Source organism: Cynocephalus volans, chromosome 6 (genome assembly GCF_027409185.1).
Source record: "Cynocephalus volans isolate mCynVol1 chromosome 6, mCynVol1.pri, whole genome shotgun sequence".
Taxonomy (NCBI): domain Eukaryota; kingdom Metazoa; phylum Chordata; class Mammalia; order Dermoptera; family Cynocephalidae; genus Cynocephalus; species Cynocephalus volans.
This window is the reverse complement of record NC_084465.1, coordinates 80,037,523-80,064,060: the sequence shown is the minus strand read 5'-3', so window position 1 is coordinate 80,064,060 and position 26,538 is coordinate 80,037,523. Positions and strand designations below refer to the sequence as shown.

The following is a 26,538-nucleotide window of genomic DNA, read 5'->3' as shown; positions in this document are numbered from 1 at the left end:
GCAGCCTAAGGCTTCCCAGTTTCCAGCCTTCTTTCTGTCTAAGTAGCCAGGATCAAACCCGGAATTTCCTAGAATAAGGCAAATTTATTCTTCATAACGACAGGTAGAATCTGAATGTAAAGGAGAAAAGAATTCGGGCTTGAACTCAACAGGTACTGGTGAGCTGAGCCCACCCCATCTGATCTCAACAATTCTACGTTAGTCACAGCTATATTTATTATGATAAGTGTTCTTTGCCAGAGATCGTGGGGCTTTGGGTTGTTTTAATTGTTTGTACTGCATGGTTCTTGCTGCCCTATTTGCCACTGCAGTCTTTCTGTCTACCTGTCTGTGGGTAATTTCTCCCTGCCTTTGGTGACTCTGAGATTCAATTTAGCACACATGTGAGTCCCAGCTGTGTGCCACTTACTGTGCAAAAACGAGACAAAGGATGACTCGGAATCCACCAGGGATGAAAATTCTGATTTTGATCAGGCCAGAGTTAACACGTTTCTCTTTAAAGCGAAAACCAGGGAGGAGTTTTATAAATTGGGGCACTGAAAAGGAAGTGGGGAGTTCTTGGAGATTATATATATATATTCTCAGATGCTCACCAGTTTTTATTCTGAAGATTACATAATGCAATTAACGTGCATTTATTCTGGTTAGTGCTGTTATATTTCTGGGCCCACATCATGCATCAAGTTGCACGAGTGTACAGACTCCGTGTTTTGTCACTTTAATTGGCCCAGGCCCATGGAAAAGCACTAAGATGGACTTAGGAGGTGATGCATTCTTGTCAATGTCTGTGGGACATCATGGCACTCTCAAAGAAAAGTAATGGGAAATATAAGAAAATAACAACTATAGCCAACATTTACCGAATGTTATTATGAGCCAGGCATAATTCTAAGCACTTTACATGTGTTCATGCATTTAATCTTGATGAGCTAGGAATTATTTTTAAACTATAACATTATGAGAAATAGCATGGGGTAGTGGTTAACTAGGTAGGTCTGGTTTGGAATCCTGTCTCAATCATTTGCTGGTGATGTGTCCTTGGGCAAGTTACTTTTCCTGAGTTTCGAGTTCTCCGTGTGGAAAATAGGCATCATAACAGGACCCACATCACAACATTATTGTGAGGATGAAATTAGTTAGTATGGGTAAAGCATTTGAAACTATTTGTGTTAGCCATTATTATGATAAGTATGGTAGTTTCTACTTTATAGACAAGGAAACTGAGGAAATGGTTAGGCAACTTGCTGATTGTCAAACATAATAAATGGCAGAGCAGAGGTGTCATACAGCCTATAGTCCAATAAATGGTTTAAACACAAAAACAAACTAAACAAAAAAGGAAACCAGTACCATAGCAGTCCATACCATATTCACTTTAAGAGGCGGTTTAATTTCAGCAAAACACCATCTGTGAAGTAAACTTAATTTTAAATTTAAACATTACTGGTATTGTAGTTTTGTGTGCATTTAATCTATAAATTTTTGTTTTATGCTTGAATAAAGATGAAAAGCAAAGTAGTAAAGTTTTTGAAAAGCAAAGTAGTAAAGTTTTATATGTGTGCCCATGAGAAACATTCTTCTTTTTTCTTTAAGTCAGTAGGTGAGGTTCTTATTTTTTCCGCCTTCTGGTACATTTCTCAACTGTGAGAAGCACTAGACTAGACAGTTCTAGTACTTTGAACTAACAATAAATTTTCAGCAAAGTCTGACCTGTCATCTTGGTCAATCTAAAATAAACTCAGCAGTCATTGCCCTCCAGATGTTAGCAGACAGTCTGCAAGTGGGATTTACAGTTCAGAGAAGAATGCCATACATTGATTTTGGACACTCAAAAAAAAATTTCTTCTTCTGAATGAGTTTGCATGCTAGATATTCTACAGATTGTATATTCGTTAGAATGCCATGATGTTCCAGATGGAAAGGAGAAGCTGTTTCCAAAATACCCATTTAAATCATAGTTAATGACTGAATCCAGTTCACAACATTTAAGAAGAGAAAATTGAAATCACTGAACTGTGCTTAATTGGCCTATATTACTTGGAATGGGTGGAGTGACCCATTCTTACAAGCTGTGGTACCTTTAGCATTAAGCACTGAGGAAGCACTATTTCAAAATGAATGAAACCTTCTTTAAGGGTTTAAACCAGAAGATTTTTCCATCACTTATCTTGTTTAGTACCTGAAAGTCCTGGGATCCCTGTTGCCGATTTAATAAGAAAGTAATATATTTGCTTTTTTTTTTTTTTTTTTTAATATTTATATAAAAGGAGCTATGAAACAGGTTTGGACAATAAGGTTTTTTTCTACTAACTTTATTGAGGTACAATTAGAGTACAATAAAGAGTACACATTTAAAGTACATACTTTTTTTTTTAAATCATTTTTGACTTAAGTATACATCCATGAAACCAGCACTATACCCATATCCATGAGTGGGAGAACTTCATACAAATTTACTATTTCAGAATACATGTTACAATTAGAAGTCTCTACTTTCAAAATATATTTATAGCTTTATATCTATTATTATATTGAAATGTATATCCATATATTATTCTTTAAAATTAAGACACTTTAAATATTTTTACATGATTTTTAAATCCTTAACTTTGGGGATTCCACTAAATACGAGGGTACTTCAAAAAGTTCATGGGAAAACAGAATTAAAAGGTAATACAAATCTTTTCATGAACTTTTTGGAGACCCCTTGTAATGACTGACATCCATATGTGTCTGAATCTCATGGTTATTTAATGGATTGCTGGAAACAGATTGTCACATTTATTTGTTTCTCCCTTTTTGTTTGTTTTGGCTACATCTGCTGTCTTCAGTAGAGACCTGTGGTACCAATCTAGATATTAGAAATGTCACAGTAACCATCTCACAAGGTAGGGGAGAGAAAATTTTTTTAAAAAAGAAAAAAGTGATAAAAAAGAAACATCACAATGAATTAAATCACGCTGCTCTGATAAAATAGCGAGAGTATATAATATGCACTGAAGGCTTACCATGTGCTTTAGGACAAGCCCTTAGTCCTCCTCAGAACACTGTGGGATAAATGCTACTATCTTTGTTTCATAGATGAGGAAACTGAGGGTTTTGCAGGTCTTGCTCAATTGAATACTCTTGAAAGTGCTGCAGTGTGGTAGAAGAAAAGGCAATCACAGTGACAGTATTGTTCTTTGCATCATCTCTACTCTGCTAAAATGCTGGTTCATCCAGATAAGTTGATCAGTACCATCCTAATGAGGCAGATTGTGTTGTTTTCTTCTTTGGTTTAAGCAACTGGAGAAATTCTCAAAAGGGAAACAAATCATTATTACTTTCACTAGTTTAGGTCTCTTAATTTTTGTCTCCAATGAAGGCAAATGTTGGCTCATTGCACATCTCTTCTTATAGTACTGCATTGCCCCCACCTTAAAGGTTCGTTAAATCAGATTTAACACATTTGTTTCCCAGAGTAAAGCAATTAATCTTTTCTTTTTTTATTGATTATGGATATTCATGGGGTATAAAGTTGGCTATCACGACTCATGCCCAAGATGTGATACGCAGATCAATACTGGCAGCATGCCCATTACCACGAATAAGCAATTAATCTTTTAAACTTAATTGCAAAATACTGTTAGAAAGTCTACTATGGACAGAAAGGAATGACAAAAAAAAAAATTCTTCCGTATGAGCCATGTGTTTCTCATTTCTGTGCTATTCTTGACCTTCTGTAGTGTCCTACTAATGTCATTGAATTAGGAACACCAAACATCATAAGTTTTTCCTCTTAGGGTATTTTGCTCATCTGTTTTCCCAAATCTGTTTTCATTCTCTACAAGGCCAAGCTCTGTCAGATAATTTTTCTCATTCTGGCTTCTGCATTTTGAAAGGCTAATGTATTAGTCCGTTTTGTGTTGCTATAACAGAATACATGGAACTGGGTGATTTATAAAGAAAATGCAGTTTATTTGCTTACAGTTTATGAGACTGAGAAGTCCAAAGTCCATCTGGGGTGGTGATAGTGACCCAGAGGTCTCACATTGCAAGATGGTGGAAGCAGAGAGAGCAGAGAGAGAGAAAGACAGACTCTCCTCTTTGAAAGCCCTCAGAACCATTTTTAATCCATTCACTACTGTATGGTCCTACAATTCAATCACCTCTTTAAGGCTCCATTTTTCAATTACCGTAATAGGATTTCCCACACTCTTTAACAGTCCCAGTGGGGGCTAAGTTTCTAATACGTAAAACTTAGGGGGCACTATTCAAGCTTCAGGGAGTTTTGGCGGGACATAATTCAGTCTACTACAGCTAACCTTAACCCATTGAGTGGCATGAGTGTGCATTTGTGTGTGCATGTGTGATATAGTGGATACACCTCGCACCACTATTGCTCAGGAGATTAACCATGACATTAACCTCTGTGTCAGCTCCTAAAACACATGGTTAATCTCCTGAGCAATACTGGTGCTAAGTGTGTCTTTTGTTGTAATCACCAGAAAGACAAAGCCAAGATTAGAAGCTTGACACTTTCAGCTCCACTCCCCTCTCCACACCCCATTCTCCAGACAGAGGAGAGGGGCTGGAAGATTGAGTTAATAATTGATCATGCCCATGTGATGAAGCCTCCATAAATATTTCTGAGCTACAGGGTTCAGAGAGCTCCCAGATTGCTGAACAGGTAGAAGTTCCTGGAGGGTGGAGGGCCCAGAGAGGGCATGGAAGCTCTGCACCCCTTCCTGTATACCTTGCCCTATGCATCTCTTCCATCTGGCTGTTCATCAGTATCCTTTGTAATATACCTTACAATTGATAGGTAAATGTAAGTAAAGTTCTATGAGCTGTTCCAGAAAATTATCAAACTTGAGGAATGGGGCATGGAACTTTGATTAATAGCTGGTAGGTCAGAAACACAGGGCTTACAACCTGGGGCTTACGATTGGCATCTGCAGTGAGAGCAGTCTGGTGGGACTTAACCTTTAACCTGTGGAATCTGATTCCAACTGCAGGTAGATAGTGTCAGAACTGAGGTAAAGTTAGGACACCGCATTAGTGTCTGCTGGAGAATTTTTTGGTATGTAGGGAAAAATCACTATACATCTCACTCTCACTCAACAGTACTGAGACTGTTGAGTGAGAGCTTAGTAGGAGAAAACAGTTTGGTTTTTTTCTGCATGCCTCATCTTTTTTTGTTTTGAAGTTGCTCTGACAGAACAGATTAACTTAGATTGTTGGCCATTGGGTAAACATTTTAAAGAATTATCAGCCTGTTCTCTAATGAGAGCCAAATGTTTATGATTGTAATCCCCATACTCCTTTTAAAATGCAGCAGGCTTGGACATGCTCACAATCCCGATGGTATTCTCCCTTTAATAAATAAACATCTCCCGGCCAGATACAAAATAACTTCAGTTAGTTATTGGTGGAGAATGAGATTCAGCTAAATCACCTTCCTCAAAAGAAATTGGGATGCAGGAGTTTTTGTTCTGTTTTAATTCTTCTCTAAAGATGTTGGAGAAATTCTCTGATGAGAAGCCACAGGTAAGGATAAGGTTTCATGTAGAGCATGCTTACATACTCTAAAGCTTTCCCCTCGTTTTAAAACCATTCAGCCAGTGATACCAATTGCCTTCGGATGGAGGACAGGGTCAGAAAAAATGCGCTAGTTACAAAAATAGCTGCTGTCATACTCCAGAGACATGTAGATCATTCATTTGACATTTTCCCAGCAGAGCTATTTCTCTCTGTCTGGGAGACATTTCTCTGTTTCTTCTGTGTCGGTGAGGGGCACCCAGGTGACTTACCTGAGAAGCAGATTGGGGAGAAAGAAGCATGCTGATTATTTATTTATTTATTTATTTATTTTATTTTTTGACATGTATGTATATATAATAAAGCATGCTAATCTTTATTTTGCATTCTACATTTAACTCTGGAAGACTCGTGGTAATAGCACATTCTCACACCGTAATTCTAAATTTAAAGGAAAGAAATAACCTGGTTGGGGGATGCTCCTATTCTTTTAAAAGAGAGTCTTAACTCATCCTTTCTCCTTGAGAACATTCAATTTCATTGTTCTCTTCCCACCCAAACCAGAAATTTCTTGGCAGACATGTGGCTAGCTTGTATTAATGATGATAATAGCAACATTGTCTCCTGCAACTAACTTGCTTCTGTCATTATGCCTTACAGAAAACTGGAAAAACCTGACAGTTGTGGTCCAATTATAGCTTATTTTGAAATTTACAGAGGAGTAACCCTCAAGTTTACATGACTTTAGATTACTTTCAGCATGGTGGTCTGAATACTGATCACAGGGCACTTTTATATAGTACCAAGCTTTAAAGATATGTTTCATCTGTGCATTTTCAAACCAAGCATTCTATTGTAAATATCCATCAATTCCCAAGACCCAGCATTTTGAATTGTAAGTATTACATTGATTGGAATTTAAAATTGAGATGGTGATTTGGATTAGATGCCCTTTAAGATTTATTTCAGTATTAGGTCTTAAGCTTTATGGTTATTGTATTACTGATGAAAGGAAAATGTGGCCAAGTTAATATACTTTAAGATCATTGAAAAGAAAAATGAGATAGAACTATTTTAGTTTCTATAAATCTACTTATCTGGACCATTACTTTGTGAAATAATTAGTAAGTGATTGGGTGCTTTATTTCTTAGCAACCTAACCTGACTAGTTTTAGTTTCACAGATAACCTTTTAAAGTTTATCTCCTTGATATTAGATTTTTTTCTGTTCTAGAGATCAATAACCTTAATTTTCATCTTTTTTTTAAGGTACTGTCCAAGAGGCTGGAACACTGTTATCTAGCAAGAATGTTCATGTCAACTGTTTGGATGAGGTAAAATAAAACAAATTTAATAAAGTGTTTTACTTCCTGTCAGAATGGATAATATACAAAATCTGCCAATAAAAGTTGTTTCTAGCGTATGTGCTCAAGTTCACAAAAGACAAATAACCATGTAGAAACGTGTTTAATCTTATTAGCAATCAAATAAATATAAATTAAACCAAAAGCATATAATTTCTTGTTGTATGGGAAACATGGACTTTTTTTAAATTGGCATAACAATATGTAGAAAATTTTGGAATATGTACTAATTTTAAGTGTGCATATTCTTTGATCCAACATTTCCATTTCTAGGGAAAGTTAACTGAAACTAAACTCAACTTTCTAGTAATCTAAAATAACTTTTTGAAATGATTGTAACATCTGATCTGTTTAAAAGGGTAGCTGTGTGTGACCATTAAGCACTTCAAATGTGGAAAGTTTGACTGAGGAACTGGATTTTTAGTTTTCTTTAATTTTTTAAACAGCTGTATTGATATATAATTAACATACAATAAACTGTACATATTTAAAGTGTAAAATTTAAGTTTTGACACAGGTATATACCTGTGAAACTTGCTGCCTTCAAGATAATGAAGATGTACATTACCTCAAAAGTTTCTTCATACCCCTTTGTAATTCCTCCTTCTTGCCCTTTCCCACCCCACTCCTGCAGAAAACCACTAATTTACTTTTAGTCACAATACATTAGTTTGCAATTCCAAGAATTTTATATAAATGAAATCATACATTATGTATTTTTTTTTTTTTTGTCTAGCTTTTTTTACTGTCTAGCATAGGTAGAAATTTATCCATGTTGTAGCATATGTCATTCCTTTTTATTGCTGACTAGTTTTCATTGTATATGTATATCATAGTTTTTTTTAATCCATTGAACAGCCAGTGGAGTTTTGGGTTGTTTACAGTTTGGGGGCTATTACAAACAAAACTGCTATGAACATTTATTTACAAATCTTGGTATGAACATATGCCTTTACTTCTTTTGAATGATTTATCTCTTCATTATGGTTGCATTTTCTTGCTTCTTTGCATGTCTGGTTATTTTTTATTGGGTGCCAGACATTGTGGATTTTACCTTGTTGGGTGTTGTATGCTTTTGTATTCTGATAAATATTCCTGAGGTTTTTTTTTTTTTTTTTTTTTTTAATGAACACAGCTACTTGGAGACAGTTTGATTCTCTCAGTTCTAGTTCTCACCATTTGTTAGGTGGGACCAGCATAATGCTTAGTAAAGGATTTTTTCCCCCATTGCAGAAGCGAGACACTTCCCTTTCTTCTATGCAATGCTCCCTGGTGCTTGAGGTTTTCTAACCTAGCTGGTAAAAACAGGCACTCTTACTTGCCCTGTGTGAGCACTGGGCACTACTTCCCTACTGCTCTCAGTTAGTTTTTATCCCAGGCTTGGATAGTTTCCTCACATGTATGTGCTTATCAGTATTCAGCTGAATCCTCTAGGGGAACCTTCCTCAGATATATAGAATTCTTCTTTCTGTGCAACTCTCTTCTCTCTGTTATTTTGTCCTAGAAACTTGAGCCATCTTAGTGTCTATATTAGTCCTATTCTGTTGCTTATAACAGAGTACCTGAAACTGGGTCATTTATAAAGAAATGAAATTTATTTCTTACAGTTTGGAGGCTGGGAAGTCCAAGGTCCAGGGGACACATCTGGTCAGGGTCTTCTTAGTGGGAACTCTACAGGGTTTGTGGTGACCAGGGTGTCACATGGTAGGAGTGCACTGAGCAAGAGAGGACTTTCTTATTCACACTTTTTATAAAGCCATCATAACCATGTCCATTATTCCGTGAATGGAACAATCTATTCACAGGGCACAGTCTTCACAATCTAATCACCTCTTAACAGCCCCGATTTTCAAATCCCATAATTGGATTTTCCATCCTCTTAATACTGTAACAAGGGTGGTCAAGTTTTAATACATGAACTTTTGGAGGACACATTTGACTCATAACACTGTCCCTGGATGCTCAGTCGTATCTCCTCAATACAGACCGTCTGCCAGGCTCAATCTGGTGTACTCCTGCCTGTACTCTATGTGGGAATTCTCTTAACGTGGTAAACAGGCACTGGTAGATCTCAATTCAATTGCTTTCCATCTCTGTGGGATTACTGTTCTTCTTTGCCTGACAGATAGTGTCTTGCAAATTATTTCAAATATTTTGTCTGGCTTTTTGTTATTGTTCTAGGAAGAAGGTTAACTCTAGTTTCTATTACTTTATCTTGGCTGGAAGTACAAGTTTCTAATTTTATTTAATTTTAATTAAATGTTGAATTTAAATAGTCACATGTGGCTAATGGCTCTTATATTACACAGCACAGTTCTAGTCCCAGAAAGTTAACTGAACTTCAGTTTCTCCTGCAGAAGGGGAACAGGCTTTGTTAACCACTTACCCACCCATAGGTAGCAAAATTAATATTAGACAAAATAAAGTTTAAAGCAATAAAAAATTAATATATGAACAATTTTTCTTATACATTAAGTTAACAATCCACCAAGAACATACCAGCCTTAAGCTTTCACTTATAAGCTTATCAGCTTTATAAGCTTTGAGGTTCATAAAAAAAAAAAAGTGCCCAAAAGAGAAATGTGTACAACTTATAATAGCACCTTTCAGAAACCAACAGATTAAATAGGAGAAAAGTAATTCAGAGAACAGAAAACGTGCATAACCTAATTAACAGTCTATGGACTGAATATTAGACAGAAAAAGTACATCTCCTTTTATTGCATGGAACATTGATAAAATTAATCCATGTATTATGTATTTTATAAAGGAAATTTTAGCTGATTACATAAAAGCTCACCAAATGCAATATAATACCTTCAAAAATAAACAAAAATATAGTCCAAATAAGAAATATATATCTAGGAATTTGTTTTTTTAACTCTAAATAATTCTTAGGTTAGCAAATAAATAGAAATAGAAATTACTTCCTGTCTAAAACTGAAAATACAATGTTTCCCAAAAGCTGCTATTTATCAAAAGCTGCATTAGGTGGTCAGAGCAATATTCAGAAGAAATTTTGCAGTTTTTATCATTGTGTTTTCAATATTAAATAAAATGTGAGCAAGTTGATCCAGCAATATATCCAAAGCATTATAAGACATTATAACCAAGAAAGATTTTTCCAGGAATGTTAGGATGGTTCAGTTTTAGAAAAACCTTTCAATGTGATTCCATTACAGAATAAAAGAGAAACAAATATGATCATCTCAACAGATTCTATAATGTATTTGATAAAATTTAACAACCATTTATGGTAAAAACTCTTAACAAATTAGGGTAGAATGACTCTTCTGTAACTTAAGAGATTTACAGAAACCTTCCACAAACATTGGCATCATACTTCATGTTAAAAGATTAGAAGAACCAGGATCAAGACAAGGAGACTACTTGAGTGTTCCTGGAGATTCTGCAAGTGGGCTGCAGACAGGCTCGGCCTCTTTGACGTACATGAACACAGCACAGATGCTTCTGTCTCCTAAAGAGTTAAGCACTCCATTTCCTTTACCTGGAACATTCTTCCTCTAGATATAGTTGCCTCTCTTGTTCCCTAACTCCCTTCAGGGCTCTGTTCAAATGCCACCTTCTCAGAGGGACACTCTTTGGATGTCCTTTTTAAAATCATCTTCTCTTTACTTCTCATACTGCCTCTCTCCTTACTCTATGTTATTTTCCTCTAGCGCTTATATCAGCATGTGCCTTGTCACCCCTATGAAAATTTAAGTGCTAGGGACTTAGACTGTAAGGGCATGGAGTTTGTTTATTGATACCTACAATGTATAGATTTGTGTTTGATATATATTAGGCATTCAATAAATATTTGCTGAATGAGTGAATGCCGTATTGAATGATATAAAATTGTAACATAGCAGCCTATATTGGTAAATTCTTTGATTTAAGAATTGTGGGAGAGAAACTTTAATTATTTTTAAGGTCATTGTATCTAAAATACTGTAGAAACTCATTTTTCGTACAATTCAATTAAGCAGACTTCTTCCAAGGTTGTCTTTGGGAAATGACAAGGAGGTGAGAATTTCTGCTTTTGCATTTCATTGACTCTAAGATGCCACAGATATAAAGACTCATCTAGATTTTAGAGATGTTAAAAATAAGGGGGGTGGAAACTGATGGTGATTTGTAAATTCTAGTACTTGTAACCTGAAACTCAATTTCAGGGATGTTTGAATATGAAAATGACATGCTTCTTAGAATTGATGAATTATGTATAACACTATGATAAAAATTTATGAAACTTTATCACTACCTTCCTAATTTGAACAGAGACAGACTTTCAGTATTTTAGTTTTTTAATCTGAAACTGTTGTTTCATGCTTATAACTAAAACATAACATTTTATTTATTTATTTATTTTTTTGAAACATAACATTTTAAATTGAACTTAATTTATTTTAAACATAGGAATATTCTCTTCTACTAGTAGATTAGCAATTTTTTTAAAAAAATTTCTTTCTTAATATTTACACTGAAGTACTATAAAATACTAGAATGACTAGAAAATGTATAGTATGGTGGCTTTATATCTCTGTGGAACATCAAAATTTATTAATATCAATTCCTTTTTTCTTTGCCCATTGAAATATTTTCATAATAACAGGTAGTACCAAAACCAAGACATTGCATAGTAATCATTGCCCTTAAAACTTATAATTTCTGGGCCAAGCCTGTAGCGCACTCAGGAGAGTGCGGTGCTGGGAGCGCAGTAGTGCTCCCACCGCGGGTTCGGACCCTATATGGGAATGGCCGGTGCACTCACTGGCTGAGTACCGGTCACGAAAAAGACCAAAAAAAAAAAAAAAGAAAAGAAAAACTTATAATTTCTTTTGCATTGTTCTAAATTCTTATAACACAAAACCGTACTAAGAGATAAGGAAATATTTGTGATATTTAATTCTTGAAAAGCTAGTATAAATTTGTCATTTACCACAGTTTGGTTTCTAATACCCAACATCACCCAGAACAGCACTGAAATTTGATATGGGAAAAATATACACCGCATTATAAGTGTGACAAAAACAGCAGGTTCAGAGATTACACAGCAGATGATATGATTGGGATAGTAGCTCTTTACCTTTTTGGAAAGAAGGTCTCTCATTGGTTAGCTCAACAAACCAATTCCTGCTAAGGTGACAGCTGGTAAAAAAGAAAGAATGAGAGAAAAAAGAGAAGACGTAAAACTTTTAATTTAAAGAAAAGGATTAATAGGAAACAGAGGGGGACAAACAGGTAAATGGGCAGATGTGATTAACACAGGTGACAGTTTAAACACAAACAGACAAGAAAATGAGGACAGTTTGCAATGTAAGATCCAAAAGCTTTGTACATTTCCTTTGCTCTTAAGCAGATTATGATATTGTGTTGAAAGCATTTTTTTTTAAACTATAGGACAGTTCCACAGTCTTGGGATTGTTCTTTCTCAGAGGTAGCTAACCACTAGTTGTAGGAAGGGATTGCTGCCCACCTGATCTGGATGAACAGAAAACTCTGAACTCCCTGGCTGAAGTCAGAGTCCTAAAAATTTGTAAAATAAATAGCTGTTTCCTTCTTTGTGGTGGCCCTTCTGAGAGTTCTGTGTCCGTCCTTTCGCCAGGCTACAAACTAGCCTTTCATGTAGAGGCCATATCATCCTTTAGGGGCTATCACCCTAGTCATGCTCTCAATACGTTTATGCCACATTCAGAAGCTAATGACCGTGTAGTTCATTCCTGGCCCTTTAAAGCACTCCACTGGCTACTTCTGTACAATGAGATTCATGTACTTCCAACATATAAATATTCCATCCCTGTAGAAACACCCAACTAAGAGAGTGTTAAAGTCATAGTCTCCTTATAATTTTTTCATTCTTTATTTCCAAGAATTGTTGATTATTCCCATTGAGTTGCCTCTTGTAAGTAACTGGGTCCCAGCCCCTCTTTGATTCTCATGTCAGCAACCTTCCAAGAATAGTATCATACTATGCTAACAATATGATGGCTTATATTCATAATGAGAGTCTGTAATCATCAAGAACACTTCAGATTATCTTGGTATTCTAAGCTTTGATAAAGTAAGGGATTACATGTTTTAGAGAGGTTTTTATACAAAACAACATTGACATTCCAGCACTTACAGAATTTAGCCTCAGTTACCAAGAAAATTCACTTATAAGAATAACTCATTCATTTATTCACCAAATAGTATTAGAACCCAGAACATGTGAGGTTGAATGTTTCATTGGATATGCACAAAACTTATGAAGACCAAACATTGAATATGTATATTCATATTGAAAGTATGAATATTACCAACCATGTCTCCATATGCATGATCAAATCATATATATGATCAAAATATATCTGTGATTTAGGGGATCATTGTTTTAAAAAACAATACCACTATAATATACATTTCCTGCACATAGTTTTTCTCATTGACAGTTATTCATGAAAGTGTTTTCAATTCAATGGATACAGATGAATTCATTCATTTAATAGCTTTATAATATCCCTTGTGTGTGGATGTACTATACTTTATTCAACTTTCTCCTTGACAGGCACTCTATTTGTTTCTAGGTTTTTCTTCAGGTTTTTGTTTTTGGGTTTTTTAAAAAATGTATTTGTATCTGTTTGTTCGTTTGTTTCCCCAGGAGTTAAGTGTATTTGCTAGAGATGAGAACCCTCGAAAATCTGGGTTCTGATCCCTGCTCCAACCATTTACTAGTCACATGAGGTTAAGCAAGTCCTCTCTGAATCCTTTTGCTAATCTGTAAAAAAACTTCAGATAATGTTGTGAGATTGTTGCCCAAGAAAGGAACCAAACACTTAATTAAGAATTTTTTTTTTTTTTTTTTTGTCTTTTTCGTGACCGGTAAGGGGATTGCAACCCTTGGCTTGGTGTCGTCCGCACTGCACTCAGCCAGTGAGTGCACCGGCCATCCCTATATAGGATCCGAACCCACCGCGGGAGCGCTGCTGCACTCCCAAGCGCCGCACTCTCCCGAGTGTGCCATGGGGCCGGCCCTTAATTAAGAATTCTAACAGAGTCTTTATTAGCCGGCCGGCGACTGCCTCCCCTAGGTATTTTGGGAGAACAGCAGCTAGCCTTGGTCTGCTGGAGTTTATAAAGGCAAAACCCACATCCCATTGGAACATGGGTTTGTCCAGGTGCACAAAGCAAGCTAGGTTACAGAAGCCAAAAGTGAGCAGTTAAAGCAATCAGGCATAAAATTTTCATTGTGTATGATTTGTTTCTGTGCAATGGTTTCTGTTTTCAATGGTTTCTCACATGGGGGGTGGGGGGGCAGTTAGTCTGTTATATTTCCCGTTTCTATGAGAAGGTCAATGGTTTCTCACACAGAGGGGGTTTAGCCTGTGTCTACCTTAGTATTGTTCAGGGTCCTCTGTTCAATGACAAAACCAACTCTTTTTGTCAGAAGTTTATAGAAGATCCCAATGAGGAAGTGAATATAAAAATATGTTACAGATTACAAAGATGATTTTATTAATTCATGTTTATTTTATGATTTTAATTTAATTACAGGAATTGTTCATAGGTGAGGAAAAGGTACATAAATAAAATTAATACATTTTGTTCTTTCTATTAAAGAATGGAATGACTCCTCTAATGCATGCAGCATATAAAGGAAAGCTTGATATGTGCAAACTACTTTTGCGACATGGAGCTGACGTAAACTGTCATCAACACGAACATGGATACACAACCCTTATGTTTGCTGCACTTTCTGGTGAAGTTTTAGCATTTACTCCATTTGTTAATATTAGTTATGTATAGAAATTTGTTATGAGTATATATATATATTAAAAAATTACATACATTTTTATTTTAGTAATTTTAATGTCAAGTGTTATAGAAAGGAATGGTGGGAATCGGTTTTTGAAAAGCTATATAATGCATGAAATAAGTTACATAATTAATTTGGTGATCTGTTTCTTTACTTATTTAAATTAATGAGTCTTTATGTTGATAATATATTTTGGTAGAATTGAAGAGCTGAATCTATTATTCTTTCAAGTTAGCTCTTTGATGTTCTATGTCTTTACATTTTTAAAGTACTATAAAAATTTGTTCTCCTAATCAAATAGCTGCTATGATAGAGTTGTCTGTTTGCCTCACTGGCATTTATGTACTAAATATGACAAATCCATTTAAAAACTTACTCTATTTATGTTGCTTATTATTTGCTGAATAAAGACAACTGAGAAATATTATCTAAAATTAAGTAGTTATCTGTAATTGTTGAAGTTCTTTAGGAAAATACAGATGTAATATAATAATCTCATACTTTTAAAAGCAGTAATCTGTGTTTCTATAATCCTGGAACATGAAAGCATTTCTAAGCATTATATAAAATATAGAATCCAAAAAGGACAGCATTGACCAGTTTAATTAAATAACATTTTAACATTTTTATATATAGAATATACCATAAATAGAGATAAAATACAAATGAAAAACTAAAGAAAATATTTACTATGTATCTTAAAGGTTATATAAAGAGTGCTTATAAATCAATTAGAAAAAGACACTGCAATAGAAAATTGGACAGAGAACAAAAGAAATACAACTGGCTAATCAACATAAAACATTTTCAGCAATAATCAAAGAATTGCAAATTAAACAATAAATTGTCATTTTTCACTTGTTATGTTGGCAAAGGTTAAGAAAGAGTGATAATGCCCAGGAACTTCTTTGCTCTGTTTTGTAGAGTGCATTCAGGCTAACTTTGCTGGATAACAGCCTAGCAAAATGCATTTTAAATATGCACAGTATTTGACCCAGCAGTGTTTTCCAGGAACTGTTCCTAAGGAAGTCATAGTTCAAACTTGCAAAATATATGGAAAATGCTATTCATTGAACTTATTTTATAACAAAAAAATATCCATAATGATTCCATTAGTGAAAAAATGTGAATAGAATAACTGTGCATGTTTAGATAGAAAAAAGACTGGAAGGGAAGATCTTCAATGGTTATTAGTTATTCCAGAACCTGTAGGTTTGAGGGATAGAGTGGGTTAGTAGATACTAAAGGGGAGACTTCTATTCATTTTATCTCTTCTGTCTTTGTTTTTGATATATCTTGTATGTTTGTTTTAGTTTTACACTAAGCATTATCATTAGAAAATGTACTTTATTTTGTTTAAAAAAGTGATATTCAACTCTCTACCATTTTTGTATTGCCAGATTTGTTTTCCAGAAAATAAGGTTAATTTCTAAGTAGGGTCTTAGCATTTTACTCTTTACTGTAGTTATAATTCATATTTTGGCAAAACCCAAAAATATCCACACAACAGAAACTCAAGGTAAGGGAAAAGAGGGACAGATAGTTTAGAAGAGGGAGTTTAAATTGTGCACTCTTTGGTATTAATAGATATGTTCCCTTTTAACTCTAGGTAATAAAGACATCACATGGACAATATTGGAAGCTGGTGCAGAGACAGATGTTGTCAACTCTGTGGGAAGAACAGCAGCTCAGATGGCAGCCTTTGTGGGTGAGTTTTTGCTATAGGTTTCAATTAGATTATACCCCAAATTTCTTTTATTTAAAATAAATACCACTTTGTTTCTCCAAGTGCAAATACTGTCACGTTTTCAGAAACAAAATGTTGAGAGCTGGCTGGTTAGCTCACTCGGTTAGAGCGTGGTGCTGATAACACCAAGGTCAAGGGTTCGGGTCTCCTTAAAGGCCAGCCACCAAACAAAAAATAAAAATAAATATAAATATAAATATAAATCAAAATGTTTATAGGCCACTCTAACTTAATGAAACACCTAATGACTTCTTGTAGAAAATTAACAGCTATTTTGAATTTCTATTTTGCGAGATATAAGGAGTGATGGGGCCATTTTAATTACAGTCAAATGCTTTGAATGAGTATATTTTATTTCTGTAACATCAGTGATTTGACCTAGTGTTTAAGAATATGAACTGTGATGAAGTCAACAATCCTGAGTTGAAATTCTGTCTTTACTTAATAGCGAGGCACTTAATGATTCTGACCTTCAGTTTCCTCACTAAAATGGTTACAGGGTTATTGTTAGAATTAAAAGAGATGATAGGCTTAAAGAACTTAGCATGTAGCACTAAATAAATGCTGTCAGTTACTGTGGTTAATAATAATTGACCACAGTAATGATGCAATTCTTTCTTAGGAAGGAGTGTTTGATAATATTATGCAGCTGCTTCATTATCATACTCACTAACCATAAATATTTATTTTGTGTGCCAAATAATTATTAGCATGTTAATCCTGTTATTTGGCATAATGTGGGGGTTTAGGAGAGAGTGGGAGTGAATACTTGATCACTGGTATTTTAGCCCCATTGAATTGGCAGTTTAGAGAGTCCATTGATAGAAAAGCAAAGATAAAAACGTCTGATTGATTGGTAGTGTGGTAAGTGGCCTTGCAGGGACTAATAATTTATTAAACAAATACTTAATGTCCACAAACTGTCTACCAAGTGTCACTCTAGGTGCCTTGGTTACAGTGCTGAACAGCCGGAGGTTGTTCATGCCTTCATGACACTTAGAGGCTAATACAATGACAGTGAAAATAAATTCTAAGGTGGAACTTAAGGGTTCCATAGAAATACATAGAAGAGGGGGATCTTCTATCCATTCCAAGGGGGTTTTGAGAGAAATTATGTTTAAGCTGAGGTACAGTGGGAATTAGGTACGAAGGAAGGTAACTGTATATTGTGTTAAATTGTGTTACTAAATTTTCTTAAAACTATTAATAGCAGCTGCCATTGATTAAGGTAGATACTCAGTTGCTTATGATAGCTTTGTGAGAACAAATATTCTCATTTTATTTTAATTTAATTTCATGAGGATTTGAGAAAGTTATGGCCTTTCTGTGAGAGCTTCAGAGAAATATTTATCTCCCACAGTTAGGGGTCCCTGGTTGCTCCCATCACCTCTAAGCTAATTTTGAATGTCAGTGCAGTGGAAACAGTACCCTAACATAGGAATCTGGAGACTTGTATTTGAGTTCATGTCTACTTCTAATTAGTTCCAGGATCACAGGCAAATCCCTTCACCTGCATGGTTCTCAGTTTTCTGATCTGTGTGCAGCTAAGCAAGGGAATTAGATGAGCTCTGAGGTTCTATTTAACTCTATAAGTTTTCATTATTTCCACGATGTAACAAAATAGAGTTCAGACAGAGGTTAAGTAACTTTCCTAAGATCATAGCGCTGGTGAGGAACAGCCTGTTCTTTCAACCACTAATACAATGCTCTTTTTTTTTTCTTTTTCTTAATATGACGATGTTAACAAAATCTAAGGTAGAAATTGTCCACAATCCCATTCTAAAATAAGAGTAATGTTTTCCTCTTATTTTCATCTGTATAGACTAATTTCATAGACAGAAAATCACATTGTTTCCTTTCAGTTAGCATTCTATTTTCCATATAATTAGCCTTTTAAAAAACTCATTCTCCCCTCTTTGCTTTCTTCAAGTGGATCAGTGTATGCACGTGTGCACACATATACAAGATTTTTGTCATTTTTTAAAAATGTGATCAATCATGCAGTAAATATTCCTTTGTAACTTGTTTTCTTCACTTACCAGTATATCGTGGAAGTCCCTCCCATCGCAGTAGGCATAAATGAGTTTAGGTATTTCGACCACTGCGTAAATCCCAGGGTAAAGATGTTCCACAGTTCGTCCACCTCTGCCTTATTGACAGATTTTACATGTTCTTTTGAACCACTTCACCACAAATACTGTAATAATTATCCTTGATATTTTATTTTTTTACATATTAGTACTTTAGTATCTGTAAGATATATTCCCAGAAGTAGAATTGCTGAGGCAAAGGGTAGATAGTTTTAGTTTTAATGTAAGTCTAGATTGCTTTCTGAAAAGGCATAGCAATTCATGTTCACATTTTCATCAGAACTAGATATTATCATTTTTTTTTTCATTTTTTTGCCAATCTGGTAGTTAAAAAGATGGTATATTGTGCTTTTACTTCCCCCTCTTTATTAGTAAAGTTAAGCTTCTGTTGTTGATCATATGGATTTTCTCTTCTGTGGAATGCCTGTTTACATTCTTGATTTATTTATTTTTTTGGATTGTCTTTTCTTGCTTTGAGGATGTTTATGTATATTATATTACGGATGCTAACCCTTTATCTACCTAATGTGTTTCAAATATTTTATGCCAGTCTTGTTTTACTTTTAACTTTATGGGAATTTTTGCCATAAAAAAATTATTTTTAATTAAAAAAAAAAAAAGAGAAAAAAAAATAAATTCTTATTGTTGAAATGGAAAAAAAAAATTATTTTTACATAGTCAAAGTTTTTCCTTTATAGGTTCCATGTTTTTTTTATCTTGCTAAAAGAGGTCTTCTTGACCTGGGGTTATACAGGTATTCTCCAAAATGTCTTCCAGATTTTTTTTTTTTATGATTTCTTTTCTTTTTTTTTTTTTGTACTTCTAGAATTTATCTCTGTGTAGTTCATCTTCCCCAGATACATAGCTCATTGTGATGATACCATTTATTAAAACCCCCAATTTTCTCACTGAGTTGAAACACTACCTTTGTGGTAAGTTAAATTTTATTTTATTAAATGCTTTTATAATTATTTGCAGAGGATTAACATCTGTATGATGTTACAGCTTCCCATCCAATCACATAGTATGTCTTTACATTTTCTTTTTTAGGGAAGGGGATTTATTTTCGGTTTTTCAATAACGTTTAATAGATTCCTTTATATCAGTCATTTCTTTTAAAATTTATTTTCAAGTAACTTGTATTTATTGCCAAGTTGTTGGGAGAAATCACACTCTGTCACTTGTGGCAGGTTATGGGTAATAAAGAGAAAAGCTATTGATTTCTATATTTTTTTTTTTCTTACCATCTTTATTAAGAGTCTCCTGGGTTTTCTAACTTTTCAGTTTCATTTTATTTTCTATTTGAATTAGCTTCAGGCTTCAAAGTAAGAAGAAATAGTAGTAGTGATAATAGGCAAGTCTTTTTCATATTTTTAGTGAAAGTGGTTTTAGCTTTTCACTTTTCAGTAAGATGTTACTACTGATTTTATCTCTGCGTAATGTTACTCTTTGTCTCGTTGAATTCTTTTAGTTCCATTTTTTTCTGATATAACCATTTTCCTTTTTTGTTTTTGATTTTTATATTTGTCAATAATCTCTTTGTTTATCCCTTTACTTTTAATTTTATCATTTTATTTTAGTCGTGTTACTTATAAACATATAGGTGGATTTTGCTTTATAACCCAAAATGATAGTGTCTCTCTTTTAACAAGTATTAGCTTATGCATATTTAATATAATTACTGATACATTTGATTGCATTCTTCCTTCCTTCTTTTTTTTTTTTTTTTTTTTGCCCATTTCGTTTTATCACAAATTGGTCTGTCTTGTACCATGGGTTGTTGAACTGTGGCCTACCAGCCAAATTCAGCCCACCATGTTTCTGTAACAAAGTTTTATTGGAACAGAGCCATGCCCATTTATTTACATGTTGCCTATTGCTGGGTTTGTGCTACAACAGTTACAGTTAGCAGATGAGACAGAGACCATATGTCCTACAAAGCCTGAAATACTTACAACCCAGGTTTTTACACCATGTTTGTGACCCATGTTTATAGTAACAGACCCCAAATTCACCTAAAAATATTCACCAAATATTTTTAACATTTCAACTGTCTTCTATTTCCAATATGTTCATTGCAGGTTTGTCATTGATTTTTTTTTTCCCTACCACCACCTCCTTTGGTAGAAAACTATTGCCTGAATTAATGTAATCTAAGATACTAATAATTTAATCAATTATCTCAGCAAAGGCATTATGGCAGAAACTGTTGCTTACTGATGCAATAGCCATTCTATACCTTCTTCCTTTTTAATCTCATTTTTACTTCTTATTTTACTTGGTCTTTTTGTGTGTGTGTACTTGTTTCCTTAATTTGATTGACTTGTTCAAAACTATCTCATCCCTCATCCCCAGGCGCTGTATGTGCCTCTTTGTCAACCCCTAACAGGGGAAATTCTTATAACTCATTTATTTCTCCACTTTTTGCCTTGTCAGGCCACAGACCTTTCCTTTTTGCCTTCATCTCCATTTTCCCCCCCCTCCCCCCAAAGTGAAAGAAACTGGTGTTTTGATCCTTAACAATAGCATGGAATACCAAAAATGATTTTGTGATCACTTCTAAATTCTCTTTTCAAATCAGGGAAGTTTTCTTCTGCCATTTGTTTAATTCTTCATCCATTCCTCTTTTTCCTTCTGAGATTTCTATTATTTTTCACTGTTAGATTTGTCCTTCAGCTCTCTTATCTCTTCCATAATGATTTTTAGCTCTAAATGTTTCTTTGTTTTGAGATACTTCATCTACTTGATCTTCTACATTACTAGTTTAGTTCTCAGTAGTAACCAGCGTTCCCTCTTTCAGTTTATCTATTTGTTTTTAAAATATGAATCTTTCTGCGGTTCTTCAAAGTCTATTTACATACTGTATTCAATCTGCTTAACTTAGGTGCTCTCATCTACAAGCTGTGGTGGTGGTCAGTGGTTGTTAAGGTTAGCCTTGCCAGTGTACTTCCAGCCCAGGAAGCATTGCATACTCTTCAGAGTTGTCCCTTCCCCTTGGGCACTTTGCTCAGTACCTCCTAGGCAGTCAGATAAAGCTGGTAGGGACAAGAAGCCCTGGAGGGCAGTGCTGTAGTATCTCTACCTGGTGGCTCAGGGTCAACAAACCAGCTGAGGCACAAGGGGGAATTGTCCACTCCTGCGTTCTTCCAGGAACTCCCAGGGGCAAGCAGTGCCCTCTGCCAGCCTTGAGTGCCACCGTCCACCTGGCTGACAGTGCAGTCCCCCTGCAGGTCACCTGTTGTCGGCAGGATTAAACAGACACTCCCGGGATGGTGTATACATGGGCAGGGGCTCTGTGGGCTGCCCAGGGCAGACCATTCTCCAGGAGCAGGAGCCAGGGCATCTGGGCGCTCTGGCCATGACTCTTTGCCGCAGGTCCCTTGGCCCTCGTCAGGCAGAAAGGAGGAAGAAGTCTGTCCTCTCGGGATCTTGCCCTGCAGGCTGTGCCCACCCACCCAGAGTGGCCACTTCCCGGCTCCTGAGAGGTAGTGGACAGGGAGCTGGGAGGGGGAGGTGACAGGGACACACTTTCAGGCAACCTGCTTCACCAGGGAAGGCTTCCATAGAGTCCTTTTCAACACTAGAGATGGCTTAGAGAAGTGGCTGAGAGATCTATGTGAAGCTGTAAGGTAGATTCCAAGCCTATGGGAGCAAAAGCTTTTTCTCTAATTCATTTCACAGAGAGGCCAAACTTTTCTCAAATTTGGGACGAGGGGGAATTAGTTTAATGATATTAACAATAATTATAATAATAGAAATATTTTATATAGAGCAAACTTAAAATTTTTGTGACTATAGCAAGATGTGATTAGGGAAACATGACTGTCTTTTGTGTAGAGGTGGAAGAAGAGACATTTAAATTACAAGCAACTTTTATAAAACATTTAGAGTCAATTATACAAAAATGAGAAAGCTGAATACTTTTTTTTCATCCACATAATCTTATGTCTTGTAGATTTTGTCTTTAAATATTATTTCTCGACTTTATAAGAAATGCTTATACATGTTCTGTAAAATATAATACTTCTTCTCCTCCTCCTCTTCCTCCTCTTCTCACCTTTCCTGAAAAATACAGATATTGATGTATGTTTTACTTCACAAGAAAACAGCAACATAATTAATTTAAAAATCCAGACAACGTCTTATTTTTAATAATAAAATTACAACTTTTCTATTTTTCTATTAAAAGGGCAACATGATTGTGTGACTATAATCAACAATTTCTTTCCCCGAGAGAGGTTGGACTATTACACTAAACCCCAGGGACTAGATAAAGAACCAAAGCTGCCCCCAAAGTTGGCAGGCCCACTGCACAAAATTATCACCACAACAAATCTTCATCCTGTCAAGGTAGGTAGTGTGGTGATTATTGTAATTCTTTTCATTTAGTATTACTTCAGAGTTTAAACTGCTCTTATGGTATGGAATCATAATTGTCTTGGGTTGAGTTTTGTAGATATAGAGCTTGCGATGGGCTCTCTTGGTCAATTTATTCATTGAAGAACAGTCTCAGCCAAAACCTGGAATAGAGTAAGGGAAAGAGACTAGAGCTGGAGGAAAAGCCAGGCAAAGGGGTGGGTTGGGCTGAAGCCTCGCTTCCACCTCATCCCATGGAGAGCTCTGCAGCGGGAATGGCTCCAGAGAGGCCAGCGAGTCAGGCTTCTGTATCTTTCAGTCTGTTGTTGGCCAGCGCCTATCCCCAGAGGGAAAGGACAGCCTCCCAGATGGTACCAAGTGAAGTGGCTCCCTTTGAATGAGGGCCGTTTTCTGTAGAAGGCGGCAGTCTGAGCCCTTAGCAGCCAACACTCAACAGCAGCTGGGTCCTGGTGTGCAGGGCCGGTAATGAGTTTCCAGCTGGGAAACTTCAAAAGCCATTCTGAACTATTTTCACCACTATTTTCTTCCGAATTTTTAATACAGCCTTTTGTTGTTTACAAAATGATTTTTTTTTTTTTTAAAACTATCAATCCAAATGAATATATTTTCTTCAATGAATCATCACAGAAAACTACATAACTACAAATGAGCTACAGTGATGCTGGCTTTTTTCTAATCTCAGTGTCTATCATATGCTTTTATTCATAGTGTGTATGTGTGTGTATATATATATATATATATTTATTACAAATGTATTTTTAATTGGGTCATAATTGATTATACATATTTTGGGGGTGCGATGTTGACTTGTGTTGATCAAATCAATATTACTAGCATATATATTGTTACAAATCATACTTATTCTTTATGCTCCTTATCCAATCTCTGCCCATCCCCCTTTTCTCCCCATTCTCACCTCTGATAACCCTAGATTTCTTCTCTCCTTCTGAAACAGTAATGGTTACTCTGTTGATTTGTTGCCTAGATGATCTGTCCAGTACTGAGAGAGGTGTGTTTAGGTCACCCACTGTTATCGTAGAGTAGATGCTTTTTCTATCAATCTGGAATGGGCTTTGTGGAGAGAGACATCCTCTTCTTTTCTTTGGTCTCCACTGGTGACTCTCCTTGTCTCAATGCACTTGAATGGCTGGTGGGTCATCTGCATGGTGGTTGTGGTGTCTACCCACTTTTGCGTTAGCTGTAGCTATTGTGGTGGCTGTGGTGGGCCACCCACATGGAAGTGGTGTTCTTGGTGTGCTCCTTGCCTGGTTGCAGGAGGAGGGGTCAATCCCTGGCTCCATGGCTCAGGACCCTGGGCAGGCCCTGTGGCAGCAGTGGCATGCCTTGTTGCAGGAGGAGGGATTGATCCCCTGCTCCATACCTCAGGACCCTGGGTGGGCCCTGTAGCAGTGGCAGCCTGCCTGGTTGCAGGAGGAGGGGTCAGTCCGTGGCTCCATCTGTTTTTACATTCTAAGATGTTGTTGCAGAGCAGTTTGGTGGAAGGAGTAGAGGGGAACATAGAAGGAAATAGGGTGGGAGAAGGAGGAAGGAGGGGGACTGTGGTTGAGGCCTCTGGCACCCCCCTCATTCCTGCAGGGGAGACCAGGGGGCTTCCAGTGGTGGCTTGGTTGTTGCTAGGCTGAATGCAGATGTCAGGGGGGTGTGGCCAAAGCCCTTGGCCCCCACTGCCCTGGCTTAGGAGCCTGGGGTGTTTCTTACAGCGGCTCAGTGATCGTCACTGGGCTCGTTGCAGGTGTCAGGGGGGTGTGACCATGGCCCTTTGGCCCCCACCTCCCAGCTCGGGAGCCTGGGGCACTTCCTGCAGTGGCTTGATGGTCATTTCTGGGCTGGGTGTGGGTGTCAGGGAGGCATGGCCAAGGCCCTTGGCCCCCGACTGTCCTGATTTGGGGGCATGGGGTGCTTCCTGTGGTGGCTTAGTGGTCATCTCTGGGCTGGTTGTGGGTGTTGAAGGGCATGGCTGAGGCCCCTGGCCCTCCCCTGTTCCTGGCTTGGGGGCCGAGGGGGCTTCTGGTCCTTCTAGGTTTTATAGGTATTCTTAGGTTTAGTGAGACCTTTACTAGTTAATATCAAACTTTGTCTCTGGTCTGTGGGTATTTTGTTTTTTCTTTCAGTTCTCTGTTGGTTTATTAACTGTTTCCTTTACTTAAACTCTACACTGGAACTAATTTGTTGTCCTTTGCTTACTTCTAAAATGGGGGAACTTCCTGCATGGACCAGCGCTAGAACCCTGTAGTTTAGCTAAATTGCTCCTTGGCTGCTGATTCCCTGGGGAAGGCTTTTTGTGCAGTACACCTGGGTTGTGTAGAAACTCTGGTCTGGACCTGAGTCTTTTCAGCAAACCACTCCCCCTGCAGATCTATATTCCTGACCAGTCTGCACTGATTGTGCCTGCGCTGATTGAGGGGCTGTTCAGCTGTCCAGGCTGTGTCCCAATGTTCCCCCAATGGGCTCTTCTCCCCCACTACCCACACTCCAAACACTTCCCATGGGACAGGAGCATGCCAGTCCCTTGCAATGACTCACTGGCCTCTGAGTGGCTCCTTTTTTCAGTTGTTGTTGCTCCTCACTCGTGTGTGGGTCCACAGGAACCCCGTTAGTGGTCTTTCTGGCCTGAGGTCCACCAAGGCCCGCTTCTCCCCTGCTAACTCCAAGCAACTTCATCTGAAGGGCGCAGCTGTGGCTTTTGCCAGCTCCTGCTCCATGTGCTCACTAGGGCCAGACGTGAAGAGGCTGAGGCTTGAAATGGTTGGAGGGGTCCTTTCTTTCTCTCATAATGGCTTCTTCCGCCTTCATGAATTCCATAGGTCTCTCCTCCTCTTCCCCTGAGCTCTAGCAGCCCCATCTTGGCTGTCATTGCTTTTAATAGTTGTAAATTGGTTGATTTGTGGGAGAGAGTGATGCTGGGTACTGTCTATTCCACCATCTTGACTGGAAGCCTCCATAATATATGTATTTGATAGTAATTCAGAGTTGTTTAGTGAACAAGATAGTAAGTTGGGTCAAAAGTTGATGTTTTCTCTTAATATAAGATGTTACATAATGTAGTAAGATAGATTTCTTTAGAAGTCTATAACAAAAGAAGAATCTGTGGAATATTCTGAGCTCCATTAAATAAAATAAGTGGACAGTTCTCATAAAGTAACTCCTTTGAAGACTATACTCATTTGAACATATGAATTCCAAAATGTATATGATCTTATTACTTTATTGATGCTTCCTTGTGGACCTTTCTTGAGTCTTTGAGCTACACTTGAGATATTAAGTGGACAAAAAAGGAATTCAATTGTGAATCCATGCTCATGTTTCTAGTGGAGATTACACAGGGCTTAGAATTTAGCCTGTTATAAAGATGTAGCCTCTTCTGTGTTAGTGGATTTCTCCCTGCCAGCACACATGGGGAAGAGAGAACTCCCAGCAGTAGCGATGATTCTCTCTTTATGTCATTTTTTTCTCTTAGGTGTGGGACAGGCTGGGGTAGGGAGACAGTTTTTTCATAGAGGTACGATGTCTGTCAATGTAGAGAATGTGTGTGGTTTTGTAAGACTCTTGTTTCCCCGGTGCCTGAGCATTACAGGATGTTATGGTTTAGGTTGGTTTGAACAATTTACTTGTATTTTTCTGA

At 36.7% G+C, this 26,538-nt stretch overlaps 1 protein-coding gene across 1 annotated transcript in view; it reads left to right on the top strand.

Moving 5' to 3' along the window:
- ANKMY2 (ankyrin repeat and MYND domain containing 2) overlaps nucleotides 1-26,538 on the top strand; it is a 43,317-nt gene that overhangs the window by 1,262 nt on the left and 15,517 nt on the right. The window contains exons 2-5 of the mRNA XM_063099900.1: nucleotides 6,789-6,853; nucleotides 14,486-14,624; nucleotides 16,291-16,389; nucleotides 22,708-22,868. Of these exons, the coding sequence (XP_062955970.1) occupies nucleotides 6,789-6,853; nucleotides 14,486-14,624; nucleotides 16,291-16,389; nucleotides 22,708-22,868 (464 nt within the window). The remainder of the gene's footprint in view (nucleotides 1-6,788; nucleotides 6,854-14,485; nucleotides 14,625-16,290; nucleotides 16,390-22,707; nucleotides 22,869-26,538) is intronic.